The sequence below is a fragment of the Salmo trutta genome, chromosome 27 (genome assembly GCF_901001165.1).
Source record: "Salmo trutta chromosome 27, fSalTru1.1, whole genome shotgun sequence".
NCBI lineage: Eukaryota > Metazoa > Chordata > Actinopteri > Salmoniformes > Salmonidae > Salmo > Salmo trutta.
In genome coordinates, this window is record NC_042983.1 from 11,516,373 (window position 1) to 11,533,619 (window position 17,247).

Genomic DNA, 17,247 nt, shown 5'->3' on the forward strand with positions numbered 1-17,247 from the left:
AGAGGCCTTGTGTTTGACCATGTGGTCAGGTTGTGGGGTCAGTGATCGTACCGATCAGGTCTTTGTTGCGGCGGTCGATGGAGAGGTTACGCAGGGCGATGGCCACGGCTCGGACCACCTTGTCAGCATCAGAACGCAGCAGCTCCACCAGGATGGGAAGACCCTTCTCCTTCCTCACAGTGGCTCGTATGTAGTTGGACCACTGGGGACAGAGGGGGAACATGCAGAGTGTGTATAGGCTTGGCTCACATATGAATCTTCTCTTTGTGTCAGACAGGGTTCAAGTGACTTTTCTATAAAAACAATGTTTGCTCTGTATTTGTCTCTCTCTCTGTGTGTGTGTGTGTGTGTGTGTGTGTGTGTGTGTGTGTGTGTGTGTGTGTGTGTGTGTGTGTGTATGTATACATACATGCATACATACACACACACAGAGACAAATACAGAACAGACAAATACAGAGCAAACCTTTTTTTTACGCAGGGCGATATATATATTTAACATTTTACTGCTCTAGGGATCTAATTATTATTTGGATAAACTTATTTACTTTTTTTTTTTTTTACTCTTTATGCGATGCGCAATGCAGAGAACCCTGGAAGAGGAATGATCATTTAATTACTACAGTGAATTATTGTAATGTTCGTTTATGTGTCAATTAATCCCATAAGGGATGAGTTGCCAATTGACGATTTGACACAAAAAAAAATGTCATTCATTCATTCATGCTGGCTATGGATAACCAGTCTATGTAGAGAGAATAATACCAGCCAATACAGACAGACACACACACACACTCCCGCCCCTCCCACACACACAGACTCTATTATTGTACAGTAGCACAGCCAACAGTGGATCTCTGGATTTGACCGATTTTGGTTGTTGTCTCTGATTAAACACACATTTTCCTCTCTCTTTTCCTGTAACACAACACATTAAGTTTGACATGAAAGAGCTCCTTTGCTGAACACCATTACCCCCCTGAGACGTAATTAAACTGGCGCAACACCAGACCACTGGGTGGCAGTAGTAAACCTAAAAAACAGACAGCACCTAGTCAAACAGCTAGGGAGCAGCAGGGAGAAAGGGATGAAAAGAGGATTTAAAACAAAAGAAAAGCTTTGAGATATCCTAATAGTGAGCGGGGACAAGTAATGTCCATCTCCTCGATGCCAGAGGTTTGACGTGTTAGCAGCAGCCCTAGAGAGGACAGGCGATCAGCAGCCCTAGAGAGGACAGGCGATCAGCAGCCCTAGAGAGGACAGGCGATCAGCAGCCCTAGAGAGGACAGGCGATCAGCAGCCCTAGAGAGGACAGGCGATCAGCAGCCCTAGAGAGGACAGGCGATCAGCAGCCCTAGAGAGGACAGGCGATCAGCAGCCCTAGAGAGGACAGGCGATCAGCAGCCCTAGAGAGGACAGGCGATCAGCAGCCCTAGAGAGGACAGGCGATCAGCAGCCCTAGAGAGGACAGGCGATCAGCAGCCCTAGAGAGGACAGGCGATCAGCAGCCCTAGAGAGGACAGGCGATCAGCAGCCCTAGAGAGGACAGGCGATCAGCCTCCTCAGCTCAAACTGAATGGAAAACCATGGAGGGACGGATGGAATCTGTCTCTATATATACCACAACAACAACAACAAATCACCATTGCAGAACAGTGATAGAAAACAGAGCAAAAAGGAAACAGTTTATACAGGGTGTACATGTACTGTAGCCTACACATGTTATACATGTTAAACACACAGTACAGGTTATGTGCAAGCTTTTTTTTTTTTTAAATGAACAAAGAGATAGAAGTTGGACGTTTTCAAATCCATCTAACATCTTGTCTGTTGTGTTGTGTTTTTCCAACTGGAGCCTAGTGATGCATGCCGTGGCAACGGATATGTTTACAGCGTGACACATAGGTGTTAAAAACTGAATCAGGATGGCGCTAGCATGCCAGAGTTCGCTAGGCCTAACATAGCCACTGTATTGACTATGAACATTCCATTCCTGAAGGGAAGAGCATGAATAGCCTCCGTACTTTACACTAGTGATGGTAAAATAATGCCCCTGAGCTGGACGAGAGATCACACTCATATTACTCACCACAGTAACCAAATGGAGGGTGTTTGGTAATGACACTGCAGAGCTCCATTAACTGGTCCTTCCTATTGAGGTTCAGAGACCTTATTCCCCGTAATTACAATGTGTGTGTTGTATGTGTGAGACTCACGGTCCACTGTCCGGCGCTGAGGTTCTGCAGGGCCCCTGCTGCAGCTTCCAGAGTGTTGTAGTTCTGGCTCTCAGTGAGCAGAGACAGGTACAGCCTCACTACCTCTGGCTGGTACAGCAGCTCAAAACCTGCAGGGACAGAGAGAGAGAGAGACATGGAAGTTAGACACAGAGAGACACACAGTGAGAGACAAACTTGGTACAGTAGACACACAGGGAGGCAGAGAAGCAACAGAGACCGATTATTAAACAACTGAAAGGAACAGAGACATGTAATGTAGCTTAGCAACAGAGGCAGGCAATCAGTGTCTGAGAAAACTGCTCAGATAATACTGAGATCTCTAATACCAGTCTCTTCTCACACGAGTCTGGCAGGCAAGACTATTAGGTGTCTGTCAAATTATGGGAATTATTATTACTATTCTCTCTCTCTCACTCACTCTAGTAAATCGCATTAACAGGGACGTGATAAGACATGACAAACAAGGCTGCCAAGTCTACCCAAGCTATTGTTACCACCGAGTAGAAAAATGACACATTTGCTAACAATTTAAAAATGGCATTGTCATTATTCCATAACTACAATGGAACAACAAGTGTAATTACCTAGTGATACTACTCGTACTACTCCTCCTCCTACTACACAGTATTACTAATACTACTGGTAGTTAGTCTGGTGTAAGTGTGACCAACTCTTAATAGGTACAGTAGCTCAGTCACAGATGACAGTCATCAGCCACTCACAGAATCAGTGCTTTTCTATAATAATAGAGCATTCAGCTTAATTGTGCAAACATTGTGTTTGCTTCGCATTTCGCTTCGCTCCACAGGTAATATTACACTTCTTTACATTACAACGGTTTGGTTTGTTTGATCTGAACAATTTTTTCTTAGCTATCAAAGATAATTGTGTAGTTTAGAGTAATTAGAGTAATTATCGAGGCCAGCTATTTTTTCGTCCTCCTAACGTAGTCAACACTGCTGCCTGCTAGCTGCTAGCTAGTCAACACCGCTAGCTAGCCAACCGCTACCGACTAGCAGCGCTGTAATTACTAATACATTACAACGGAACGATTTGACTAGTGCAGTGTTAGCTAGCTAGCTACATAGCTGTCTTTGTCATAGCTCGATAATTGTGTAGTTTAGTAATAGCTAGGTTAGCTAGCCAGCTATTTCCGTCCCCCGCGACGCCATTGTTCCATACCCAGCCAACTATTACCGACGAGCAGCATTGTAGAAACTAAATACGTTACAAAGGAACGTCTTGATTAGTGTTATGTTATGTTAGCTAGCTACAAAGTTGCTTTTGTATAATAGCCAACCTCTACCGACTAGCAGCACTGTAGAAACTATTACATTACAACGGAACGATTTGACTAGTGCAGTGTTAGCTAGCTAGCTACATAGCTGTCTTTGTCATAGCTTGATAATTGTGTAGTTTAGTAATTATCGAGGCTAGCTAGGTTAGCTAGGTTAGCTAGCCAGCTATTTCCGTCCCCTGCGACGCCATTGTTCCATACCCAACCAACTATTACCGACGAGCAGCATTGTAGAAACTAAATACATTACAAAGGAACGTCTTGATTAGTGTTATGTTAGCTAGCTACAAAGTTGCTTTTGTATAATAGCCAACCTCTACCGACTAGCAGCACTGTAGAAACTATTACATTACAACGGAACGACTTGATTAGTGTAGTGTTGTGTTAGTTAGCTAGCATTTTCGTCACTTTAGTCAATAAGATTTTCGCAACGTAAGCTTAACTTTCTGAACATTCGAGACGTGCAGTCCACTGGTCATTCATATCTCTTTTGCATTAGCGTAGCCTCTTCTGTAGCTTGTCAACTATGTGTCTGGCTATCCCTGTTCTCTCCCCTCTGCACAGGCCATACAAACGCTTCACACCGCGTGGCCGCTGCCACTCTAACCTGGTGGTCCCAGCGCGCACGACCCACGTGGAGTTCCAGGTCTCCGGCAGCCTCTGGAACTGCCGGTCTGCGGCCAACAAGGCTGAGTTCATCTCAGCCTATGCTACCCTCCAGTCCCTAGACTTCCTGGCGCTGACGGAAACATGGATTACCACAGATAACACTGCAACTCCTACTGCTCTCTCCTCGTCTGCCTACGTGTTCTCGCATACCCCTAGAGCATCGAGCCAGCGGGGTGGTGGCACTGGAATCCTCATCTCTCCCAAGTGGACATTCTCTCTTTCTCCCCTGACCCATCTGTCTATCTCCTCATTTGAATTCCATGCTGTCACAGTTACCAGCCCTTTCAAGCTTAACATCCTTATCATTTATCGCCCTCCAGGTTCCCTTGGAGAGTTCATCAATGAGCTTGATGCCTTGATAAGTTCCTTCCCTGAGGATGGCTCACCTCTCACAGTTCTGGGTGACTTTAACCTCCCCACGTCTACCTTTGACTCATTCCTCTCTGCCTCCTTTCCACTTCTCTCCTCCTTTGACCTCACCCTCTCACCTTCCCCCCCTACTCACAAGGCAGGCAATACGCTTGACCTCATCTTTACTAGATGCTGTTCTTCCACTAATCTCATTGCAACTCCCCTCCAAGTCTCCGACCACTACCTTGTATCCTTTTCCCTCTCGCTCTCATCCAACACTTCTCACTCTGCCCCTACTCGGATGGTATTGCGCCGTCCCAACCTTCGCTCTCTCTCTCCCGCTACTCTCTCCTCTTCCATCCTATCATCTCTTCCCTCTGCTCAAACCTTCTCCAACCTATCTCCTGATTCTGCCTCCTCAACCCTCCTTTCCTCCCTTTCTGCATCCTTCGATTTTCTCTGTCCCCTATCCTCCAGGCCGGCTCGGTCCTCCACTCCTGCGCCGTGGCACGACGACTCACTGCGAGCTCACAGAACAGGGCTCCGGGCAGCCGAGCGGAAATGGAGGAAAACTCGCCTCCCTGCGGACCTGGCATCCTTTCACGCCCTCCTCTCTACATTTTACTCTTCTGTCTCTGCTGCTAAAGCCACTTTCTACCACTCTAAATTCCAAGCATCTGCCTCTAACCCTAGGAAGCTCTTTGCTACCTTCTCCTCCCTCCTGAATCCTCCTCCCCCTCCCCCCCCTCCTCTCTCTCTGCGGATGACTTCGTCAACCATTTTGAAAAGAAGGCTGATGACATCCGATCCTCGTTTGCTAAGCCAAACGACACCGCTGGTCCTGCTCACACTGCCCTACCCTGTGCTTTGACCTCTTTCTCCCCTCTCTCTCCAGATGAAATCTCGCGTCTCGTGATGGCCGGCCGCCCAACAACCTGCCCACTTGACCCTATCCCCTCCTCTCTTCTCCAGACCATTTCCGGAGACCTTCTCCCCTACCTCACCTCGCTCATCAACTCATCCTTGACCACTGGCTACGTCCCTTCCGTCTTCAAGAGAGCGAGAGTTGCACCCCTTCTGAAAAAACCTACACTCGATCCCTCCGATATCAACAACTACAGACCAGTATGCCTTCTTTCTTTTCTCTCCAAAACTCTTGAACGTGCCGTCCTTGGCCAGCTCTCCTGCTATCTCTCTCAGAATGACCTTCTTGATCCTAATCAGTCAGGTTTCAAGACTGGGCATTCAACTGAGACTGCTCTTCTCTGTGTCACGGAGGCTCTCTGCACTGCTAAAGCTAACTCTCTCTCCTCTGCTCTCATCCTTCTAGACCTATCTGCTGCCTTTGATACCGTGAACCATCAGATCCTCCTCTCCACCCTCTCCGAGCTGGGCATCTCCGGCGCGGCCCACGCTTGGATTGCGTCCTACCTGACAGGTCGCTCCTACCAGGTGGCGTGGCGAGAATCTGTCTCCGCACCACGTGCTCTCACCACTGGTGTCCCCCAGGGCTCTGTTCTAGGCCCTCTCCTATTCTCACTATACACCAAGTCACTTGGCTCGGTCATATCCTCACATGGTCTCTCCTATCATTGCTACGCAGACGACACACAATTAATCTTCTCCTTTCCCCCTTCTGATAACCAGGTGGCGAATCGCATCTCTGCATGTCTGGCAGACATATCAGTGTGGATGACGGCTCACCACCTCAAGCTGAACCTCGGCAAGACGGAGCTGCTCCTCCTCCCAGGGAAGGACTGCCCGTTCCATGATCTCGCCATCACGGTTGACAACTCCCTTGTGTCCTCCTCCCAGAGTGCTAAGAACCTTGGCGTGACCCTGGACAACACCCTGTCGTTCTCCACTAACATCAAGGCGGTGACCCGATCCTGTAGGTTCATGCTCTACAACATTCGCAGAGTACGACCCTGCCTCACACAGGAAGTGGCGCAGGTCCTAGTCCAGGCACTTGTCATCTCCCGTCTGGATTACTGCAACTCGCTGTTGGCTGGGCTCCCTGCCTGTGCCATTAAACCCCTACAACTCATCCAGAACGCCGCAGCCCGTCTGGTGTTCAACCTTCCCAAGTTCTCTCACGTCACCCCGCTCCTCCGCTCTCTCCACTGGCTTCCAGTTGAAGCTCGCATCCGCTACAAGTCCATGCTGCTTGCCTACGGAGCTGTGAGGGGAATGGCACCTCCGTACCTTCAGGCTCTGATCAGGCCCTACACCCAAACAAGGGCACTGCGTTCATCCACCTCTGGCCTGCTCGCCTCCCTACCTCTGAGGAAGCACAGCTCCCGCTCAGCCCAGTCAAAACTGTTCGCTGCTCTGGCACCCCAATGGTGGAACAAGCTCCCTCACGACGCCAGGACAGCGGAGTCAATCACCACCTTCCGGAGACACCTGAAACCCCACCTCTTTAAGGAATACCTGGGATAGGATAAAGTAATCCTTCTACCCCCCCCCCCCCCCCGAAAGATTTAGATGCACTATTGTAAAGTGGTTGTTCCACTGGATATCTTAAGGTGAATGCACCAATTTGTAAGTCGCTCTGGATAAGAGCGTCTGCTAAATGACTTAAATGTAAATGTAATTGCCACTTTGTAGCTCTCAAAGTACAAATCTTTGCTGTGATCAATGACCTCAGTCACAAAACTCTGCCCTGATTTTATTGAGTGGAGGGCGTGAGTAGGGCTGTGGCGGTCACCAAATTTCGTCAGCCTGTTATTATCAAGCAAATAACTGTCGGTCACAAGGTAATTGACCGTCAATTAACATAAACACATTTAGTGTCTCCTGCCTTCCCACACATAACCTACAAGCCATTTTAAAAAGTCGAATAAATACATGGAATATAGCCTACACCTTAAAAACATTATTTATTTTAGACATGCTTGGTCCTGATCTGGCTATGCCAAACGGCTGTGGGCTACACTAGTTCATTTAGTAGACAAGATTTTCTTAGAATTCCAAGGGATTATTTTATAGTATGAAGAATACAATTGAACAAAGCTGATTAAAATATAAAGATTTTCTCCAAATGATTTGAGGGAGTGCGCACATGCGGCTATTCTGTGTTAAGTGGTTAAAAAGAGTTAATTTAGAATTATTAATGTAACTTTAGTTGTTCTACAAACGTTGGGCTATATGTTTTGATTTTTAATACATTGTACGGATGAGATTAATTATGATTTGATAAGTCACTTGAAAGGCATGAGCGCTGTTATGTTTTTGCGTAGGCTGTACACACTCCAATAGTCTCTCAATCACAATTTGACAAGCACTTGATAATGCCTTGAGTTTCACGGCGGCATCCCCTTTGTGGGCGTAATGCACCTTAAACAAATCCATGCCTTTAGCGGCCCGGAGTGATGCGTTGTGCCTTTTTCCGTGAGTGTGCTGCGCAATCCGAAGCGTCGCTCACTCACATGGCTCTCCGTCACGTAATCAGGTCTTTCTCACAGGCTACAAGTGAAGACCGACATCAGGGACGAAACTGCACACGTCCTTATCCAATTCCGAGGTACATATTGAAGATATTGGAAGAACTGTCCACATTCACTTTTTGTCAGCCAACAAGACGAGTAGGCCTAAACAGCAAAAGCACTAGCCTATGTCAATCTACCATTCCCTATAGTACAAAAGTTGACCTATTCTATTGGTCAGCTTGTCTTTGTGTTTTTTTTATTTCACCTTTATTTAACCAGGTAGGCTAGTTGAGAACAAGTTCTCATTTGCAACTGCGACCTGGCCAAGATAAAGCAAAGCAGTTCGACACAGAGTTACACATGGAATAAATAAACATACAATCAATAATACAGTAGAAAAATCTATATACAGCATGTGCAAATGAGTTAGGATAAGAGAGGTAAGGCAATAAATAGGCCATGGTGGCAAAGTAATTACAATATAGCAATTAAACATTGGAATGGTAGATGTGCAGAAGATGAATGTGCAAGTAGAGATACTAGGGTGCAAAGGAGCAAGATAAATAAATAAATACAGTATGGGGATGAGGTAGATTGGATGGGCTATCTACAGATGAGCTATATACAGGTGCAGTGATCTGTGAGCTGCTCTGACAGCTGGTGCTTAAAGCTAGTGAGGGAGGTAAGTCTCTCCAGCTTCAGAGATTTTTGCAATTTGTTCCAGTCATTGGCAGCAGAGAACTGGAAGGAGAGGCGGCCAAAGGAAGAATTGGCTTTGGGGGTGACCAGTGAGATATACCTGCTGGAGCGCGTGCTATGGGTGGGTGCTGCTATGGTGACCAGTGAGCTGAGATAAGGCGGGGCTTTACCTAGCAAAGACTTGTAGATGACCTGGAGCCAGTGGGTTTGGCGACGAGTATGAAGCGAGGGCCAACCAACGAGAGAGTACAGGTCGCAATGGTGGGTAGTGTATGGGGCTTTGGTGACAAAACGGATGGCACTGTGATGGACTGCATCCAGTTTGTTGAGTAGAGTGTTGCAGGCTATTTTGTAAATGACATCACCGAAGTCGAGGATGGTCAGTTTTACGAGGGTATGTTTGGCAGTATGAGTGAAGAACGCCTTGTTGCGAAATAGGAAGCCGATTCTAGATTTCATTTTGGATTGGAGATGTTTAATGTGAGTCTGGAAGGAGAGTTTACAGTCTAACCAGACACCTAGGTATGTGTAGTTGTCCACATAATCTAAGTCAGAACCATCCAGAGTAGTGATGCTGGACGGGCGGGCAGGTACAGGCAACGATAGGTTGAAGAGCATGCATTTAGGTTGACTTGCATTTAAGAGCAGTTGAAGGCCACGGAAGGAGAGTTATGGCATTGAAGCTCAACTAGATGTAAGTTAACACAGTGTCCAATGAAGGGCCAGAGGTATGCAGAATGGTGTCGTCTGCGTAGAGGTGGATCAAAGAATCACCAGCAGCGAGAGCGACATCATTGATGTTTACAGAGAAGAGAGTTGGCCCGAGAATTGAACCCTGTGGCACCCCCATAGAGACTGCCAGAGATCCAGACAACAGGCCCTCCGATTTGACATACTGAACTCTATCGGAGAAGTAGTTGGTGAACCAAGCGAGGCAATCATTTGAGAAACCAAGGCTGTTGAGTCAGCCAATAAGAAAGTTGTGATTGACAGAGTCGAAAGCCTTAGCCAGGTCGATGAATACGGCTGCACAGTAATGTCTCTTATCGATGGTGGTTATGATATCGTTTAGGACCTTGACCGTGGCTGAAGTGCACCCATGACCAGCTCTGAAACCAGATTGCATATCGGAGAAGATATGGTGAGATTCGAAATGGTCGGTAATCTGTTTGTTAACTTGGCTTTCAAAGACCTTAGAAAGGCAGGGTAGAATAGATCAAATCAAAGTTTATTTGTCACGTGCGCCGAATACAACAACACCTTACAGTGAAATGCTTACTTACAGGCTCTAACCAATAGTGCGGAAAAAAAGGTATGTTTGTGTGTAAAGAAATAAAACAACAGTAAGAAGACATTTGAAAATAAGAGTAGCAAGGCTATATACAGACACCGGTTAGTCAGGCTTATTGAGGTAGTATGTACATGTAGGTATGGTTAAAGTGACTATGCATATATGATGAACAGAGAGTAGCAGTAGCGTAAAAAGAGGGGTTGGCGGGTGGTAGGTGGCGGAACACTATGCAGATAGCCCGGTTAGCCAATGTGCGGGAGCACTGGTTGGTTGGGCCAATTGAGGTAGTATGTACATGAACGTATAGTTAAAGTGACTATGCATATAAGATAAACAGAGAGTAGCAGCAGCGTAAAAGAGGGCTTGGGGGGGGGCACACAATGCAAATAGTCCGGGTAACCATTTGGTTACCTGTTCAGGAGTCTTACGGCTTGGGGGTAAAAACTGTTGAGAAGCCTTTTTGTCCTAGACTTGGCACTCCGGTACCATTTGCCATGCTGTAGTAGAGAGAACAGTCTATGACTGGGGTGGCTGGGGTCTTTGACAATTTTTAGGGCCTTCCTCTGGCACTGCCTGGTGTAGAAGTCCTGGATGGCAGGCAGCTTTGCCCCAGTAATGTACTGGGCCGTACGCACTACCCTCTGAAGTGCCTTGCGGTCGGAGGCCGAGCAATTGCCGTACCAGGCAGTGATGCAACTGGTCAGGATGCTCTCGATGTTGCAGCTGTAGAACCTTTGAGGATCTCAGGACCCATGCCAAATCTTCTTAGTTTTCTGAGGGGGAATAGGCTTTGTCGTGCCCTCTTCACGACTGTCTTGGTGTGTTTGGACCATTCTAGTGTGTTGGGCAGCTGGGAGGTGCTCTTATTCTCCATGGACTTGACAGCTTCCCAGAACATTTGAGTTTGTACTACAGGATGCAAATTTCGGTTTGAAAAAGCTAGCCTTAGCTTTCCTAACTGCCTGTGTATATTTGTTCCCAACTTCCCTGAAAAGTTGCATATCACGGGGGCTATTCGATGCTAATGCAGAACGCCACAGGATGTTTTTGTGCTGGTCAAGGGCAGACAGGTCTGGAGTGAACCAAGGGCTATATCTATTCCTAGTTGTACATTTTTTGAATGGAGCATGCTTATTTAAGATGGTGAGGAAGGCACTTTTAAAGAATAACCAGGCATCCTCTACTGACGGGATGAGGTCAATGTCATTCCAGGATACCCCGGTCAGGTCAATTAGAAAGGCCTGTTCGCAGAAGTGTTTTAGGGAGCGTTTGACAGTGATGAAGGGTGGTCGTTTGACCGCAGACCCATTACGGATGCAGGCAATGAGGCAGTGATTGCTGAGATCTTGGTTGAAAACAGCATAGGTGTATTTGGAGGGCGAGTTAGTTAGGATGATATCTATGAGGGTGCCCATGTTTACGGATTTGGCGTTGTACCTGGTAGGTTCATTGATAATTTGTGTGAGATTGAGGGCATCAAGCTTAGATTGTAGGATGGCCGGGGTGTTAAGCATGTTCCAGTTTAGGTCACCTAGCAGCATGAGCTCAGAAGATAGATGGGGGGCAATCAATTCACATATGGTGTCCAGGGCACAGCTGGTGGCAGAGGGTGGTCTATAGCAAGCGGCAATGGTGAGAGACTTGTTTTTGGAAAGGTGAATTTTTAGAATTAGAAGCTCAAATTGTTTTGGTACAGACCTGGATCGTCAGACCGAACTCTGCAAGCTCTCTGCAGTAGATTGCAACACCGCCCCCTTTGGCAGTTCTATATTGGCGGAAAATGTTATTGTTAGGGATGGACATTTCAGGGTTTTTGGTGGTTTTCCTAAGCCAGGATTCAGACACGGCTAAGACATCCAGGTTGGCAGAATGTGCTAAAGCAGTGAATAAAGCAAACTTAGGGAGTAGGCTTTTAATGTTAACATGCATGAAACCAAGGCTTTTACGGTTACAGAAGTCAACAAATGAGAGCACCTGGGGAGTAGGAGTGGAGCTAGGCACTGCAGGTCCTGGATTAACCTCTACATCACCAGAGGAACAGAGGAGAAGTAGTATAAGGGTACGGCTAAAGGCTATAAGAACTGGCCGTCTAGCACGTTCGGAACAGAGAGTAAAGGAAGCACGTTTCTGGGCACGATAGCATAGATTCAAGGTGTGAGAAATAAATATTCCAAACATAGTCTGGGACAGTTGTGGGACGCGATAGATCCCAAATGAATACAACCACTAGCATCAAAAAACCTTTTTATGCAACATGGCTGACGCAACAGATCAGAACATTTAGCTTAATGTTGATAAACTGTTAGGCTATTTCTTCACATTTTAAGCGTAGCAATGTGCACATGGTAGTAGGCTAATAAGCGCAAATGTTCCAAAAGGGCAATCAATTTGCGGGAAAATACCATTCTCAAAAGTGACCACAAATGAAATTATGCATGTAATGCTTTTATTATAAAAGGTGCATTTTTATGGTGAAAATTATCTTCCCCAAACTTGAAACTCACGCGCTGCTTATGCATGCCAGTTAGGCTCTACACCCCTTGTAAAGCGGATTAATGTGCTTAATTTTAGAAGTTATTATTAAAACATATAGGCCTATGGACTAGGCTACATGAGGTGTGCGACTATGATTCGAACAAGTTGCAAAAAGGCCTTGTTTCTTATGCTGGGCATCATTCACAAGTGATAATATTTAATTCACAAGTGATAGGCTAATATTGTCACCCATCAGACTATTCTTGGTAATACGGTCACCGCAACAGCCCTCGGCGTGAGTCCCCTCTTAGGTTGTTGTGACATTTCAAAAGAGACCTCAGTAATGGCAGCTGATAGCAAGGTAAAGCGAAGCTTGTTGACATGGTCGGATCACTATGAATACAGATTATAGTTTAGGACAGTGCTTACACAGTTTAGGATCACTTAAACTATAAAAAGGGGAGAGCCAATGTCATTGTTTGTAATGTGAATACCGCCACTCATAACCTGGTACTTTCTCATTTAGACTAATTTGCACACAAATAAATAATCTGTTGCCACAGACAAAGATTCAGTCGATCTTACAAGACATTGATTTTACAACAAATCACTCACACCAGGTCCATAAATACATTAAGATTGTGAATCATGAGGTAAGTAGATATTGATTTTACATATACAACAAAATCGAGTATCTGAGAGCAAATTCTCTCTGTCTATTTAACACAGTCAGTAAATGGTTAGCTTGGCTGTGATGTGAGTGTAATTACGTTATCAGCTATCTGATGTCTCAGGCTAGTCAGAAAGAGGCAGAGTATATCGAACCCCTCTCTTCTTCCCACTGCCAAGGTCACCACAGGCTGTTTGACATCCCAGGGGAGGATCACTTCTCATACTGTAATACATCCACATAAACAGCCAGTCGCTATGGAAGACAGCTTGGCTCGGCTCTATGGACTCAAAACCAAGTACTTCAACCTTATCAAAATACATTTGTATTCACATTCTCACAAACTGACAGTCAAGGCCTTCTGCACTTTAACGTCTGGTGGTTCGGAAAAGACTGCCATTCCTTCAGTGTTTTCTGAATAACAGTGGCAGAACGCACACATTTTAGTAGCTTGTTGGTAGTTGAACTAAATTCAAATGTTTTCTGCATTTTTTTGCCATGTAGTAATGTAGCTAACAGGAACTTTTTTTTGCAAAAACAAAAGAAAATATGGGTAAAGTACGCAATCATTTCCTTTATCGGCATCAGACCTGCATCATTTTCACTAGAAACCTAGTTTTTGTTTTTAATAGGCAAGATTACACATTCTCTTAAGCTAAGACCCCAAAGAGATCTATTCTATCAATTTGTTGTCTGACATTTTAGATTTACATTTGATTTTTTCACGAATTAATTTGGATGTCGTTAACTAAAGTTACTTTGAAGAAGTAGTTAAGCAAACTATATTTATCTTAAGGTTGGATTTAGTGTAATTCTTCCAATGTGTTGTAATTTGTAGCTTGGTAAACTATATTTTCAGAGTATCTTCCCTAACACACACACACACACAATTATTCACTTCCATTCACAGAGCTTAAATGAAAGAAAATAACCATCAATCTATTCCATGTTATTTGAAGCAGTCCTTTCGAGAGGTATATTTTAAACCCATGAATTATGTGGGCAAGAACATATGAACACTTTATGATTGATACATCGTGGTTGGTGAGGCACTCCATACATTCTTTGGTAGAAATGAGAAGGCTGAAAGCCTAAGTAATAAACTGAACAAAAATAAACGCAACATGCAACAATTTCAAAGATTTTACTGAGTTAAAATTCATATAAGGAAATCAGTCAATTAAAATAAATGAATTTGGTCCTAATCTATGGATTTCACATGACTGGGAATACAGATATGGGCGTGGATCAGAAAGCCAATCAGTATCTGGTGTGACCACCATTTGCCTCATGCAGAGCAACACATCTCCTTCGCATGGAGTTGATCAGGCTGTTGATTGTGGCCTGTGGAATGTTGTCCCACTCCTTTTGAATGAATGTGTGAAGTTGCTGGATATTGGCGGGAACTGGAACATGCTGTCGTATGTCGTTCCAGAGCATCCCAAACATGCTCAATGGGTGACATTTCTGGTGAGTATGCAGGCCATGGAAGAACCGGGACATTTTCAGCTTCCAGGAATTGTGTACAGATCCTTGCGTCATGGGGCCGTTCAGTATCATGTCGAAACGTGATGGCAGTGGATGAACGGCACGACAATGGGCCTCAGGATCTCGTCACGGTATCACTGTGCATTCAAATCGCACATCGATAAAATGTAACTGTGTTCGTTGTCCATAGCTTATGCCTGTCCATACCATTACCCTACCTCCACCATGGGGCACTCTGTCCACAACGTTGACATCAGCAAACCGTTCACGCACACGAAATACACATGGTTTTTTTATCTGCCCGGTACAGTTGAAACCGGGATTTATCCATGAAGTGGCCATCGGAGGTGAGCATTTGCCCACTGAAATCGGTTACAATGCCGTACTCCAGTCAGGTCAAGATCACGGTGAGGACGACAAGCACGCAGATGAGCTTCCCTGAGAAGGTTTCTGACAGTTTGTGCAGAAATTCTTCAGTTGTACAAAGCCACAGTTTCATCAGCTGACCGGGTGGCTGGTTGCAGACGAACCCGCAGGTGAAGAAGCCGGATGTGGAGGTCCTGGGCTGGCGTGGTTACATGTGGTCTGCGGTTGTGATGCCGGTTGGACGTACTGCCAAATTCTCTAAAACGTCATTGTAGGCGGCTTATGGTAGAAATTATCTGGCAACAGATCTGGTGGATATTCCTGCAGTCAGAATGCCAATTGCACACTCCCTCAAAACTTCAGACATGTGTGGCATTGTTTTGTGTGACAAAACTGCACATTTTAGAGTGGCCTTTTATTGTCCCCAGCACAAGGTGCACTTGTGTAATGGTCATGCTGTTTAATCAGCTTCTTGATATGCCACACCTGTCAGGTAGATGGATTATCTTGGCAAATGAGAAATGCTCACTAACAGGAATGTAAACAAATTTGTGCACCAAATTTGAGAGAAATAAGCTTTTTGTGCATATATAAAATTGCTGGGATCTTTTATTTCAGCTCATGGAACATAGGACCAACACTGTACATGTTGCGTTTATATTTTTGTTCAGTGTAGAAAGTGGTGAAAACCGTATAATTAATACAAGTACTGCTTGCTTCAATGGATGACGCCAAGAAGAATACTTGGATATCTGGAAGGGCCTTTTACCATCACCTTAATGAGGAAAAGAAGAAAGATAGTCTAGAGTCAGAAAACTTACTCCAAAGCCATGGAGATGAGACGCGAGGGAGCAGAGCTGTCTATTTCTGCCAGAGCTAGGCTACATTCTACATTCTGGGCATGAGCAGACCTGTCTTCAGGAAATGCACAAACCTTGAATAACAATTTAAGTTTATATCTGGGATTCACACCCATCATTTTGAAGGAAGAGGAAATTGGGGATGTGGGACTGGCTGGCTTTGGTCCATTCATCCTGGGGTTGCCAGATCCAGAAAGTCCATAGAGCGGTTTCCTTTCAGAGCTCCTGTCCTCATCCCTCCAGAATATCCCTCCACAACCATGTAAACCAATTGTGGTGCGTGGAGAGAGGGTTGCCAGTCGTAACCAAAGAAAGATGATTGTTTGTGTTGAGGATTCAGGTTTCTAAGGAGCTCTGTGAGTCTGAGAGGCCACAGTATGTGAGTGATCAAAGAGAGGCCAGCTAAAGTGTGACTGACAACAAATGAGCTGCTTTCGTCTAAGGCTTAAACAGCATAACGCAGCTCGGCAGCAGAGTCAGTAAAACACTAGAACAGAAACAGAAAGAACAGCAATACGTTTCTCCATAGGACTTCGCTTTTGTCAGACATTCAGTCAGTGCAGACTCTGCAAATTCAAGGCCATTTAATCACACTCACTGGCTTCACAGCAGGCAGATTATTTTCGCACCAAGTCTCAGCCCTGTTCAAACCTCCCAGTGCCAAGTTCACTTTAAATCCAAGACAGTGTTTTAATAACCAAGAATCTGTAAATAAACAATCCTACATTTCCCCGTTCCCCGCTCTCTTGTATTCCAGGCAGACAGTTATGAAATTGCCATTTCGGAGCCAAGGGCTCAGATAACGTGGCCAAGTACTGTTCCCTCAGAGACAGATGAGAAAGGAGACATTCCTAGAGCTCTCTCTGGGATCTCCACGTCCAACCAATGAAGATCTGCTCCATTGCTCGCATCCATGTCCACAGTTGACATAGAATCTCTGTAAGGTTCATTTCTATGGTTTGCAGTCAAATTACAGTGGACATGCAAAGCGGTTGGGGTTAGCCACAGAGATTCCCCATATCATTTGTTTTTCTATGGTTTGCAGTGCGCCTTCATAGTTCACCTTCATGTCAGACTAGTTAGTAGGCTATAGAGCAGAGGTCGGCAACAGGGGGGTGGGGGACTGTAAAATCCACAGGAATTCTGCTACAAATGTGTTTGATTTAGGACATCTGTTCCCAAGAGACACATGTAATCATATCTCAATGTAATTGAAGGTATGAAATAATTGCTATTTTCAAATAATCTATTTTTTAGGCTTAGTTGTGGTAAATTTGCAGTGTTATAATTATGTTCCGGCCACCCCCAACCATTCACTCTGACTGGAGTTGCCTACCCCTGCTGTAGGTTGACGCTGTACTAGTATAGCACAGCCATAACATGTACAGTGTATTACACCTGCATTTACCACTTC

General features: G+C 45.3%; 1 protein-coding gene across 6 annotated transcripts in view; it reads right to left on the minus strand.

The window, feature by feature from the left end:
• LOC115164308 (armadillo repeat protein deleted in velo-cardio-facial syndrome) overlaps positions 1–17,247 on the minus strand; it is a 242,154-nt gene that overhangs the window by 9,551 nt on the left and 215,356 nt on the right. For all 6 annotated transcript variants that reach the window (XM_029716653.1, XM_029716651.1, XM_029716649.1 and 3 more), the window contains 2 exons: positions 2,216–2,343; positions 52–202 (listed from right to left, as the gene is read on the minus strand). In XM_029716653.1, coding sequence (XP_029572513.1) covers positions 52–202; positions 2,216–2,343 — 279 coding nt within the window. The remainder of the gene's footprint in view (positions 1–51; positions 203–2,215; positions 2,344–17,247) is intronic.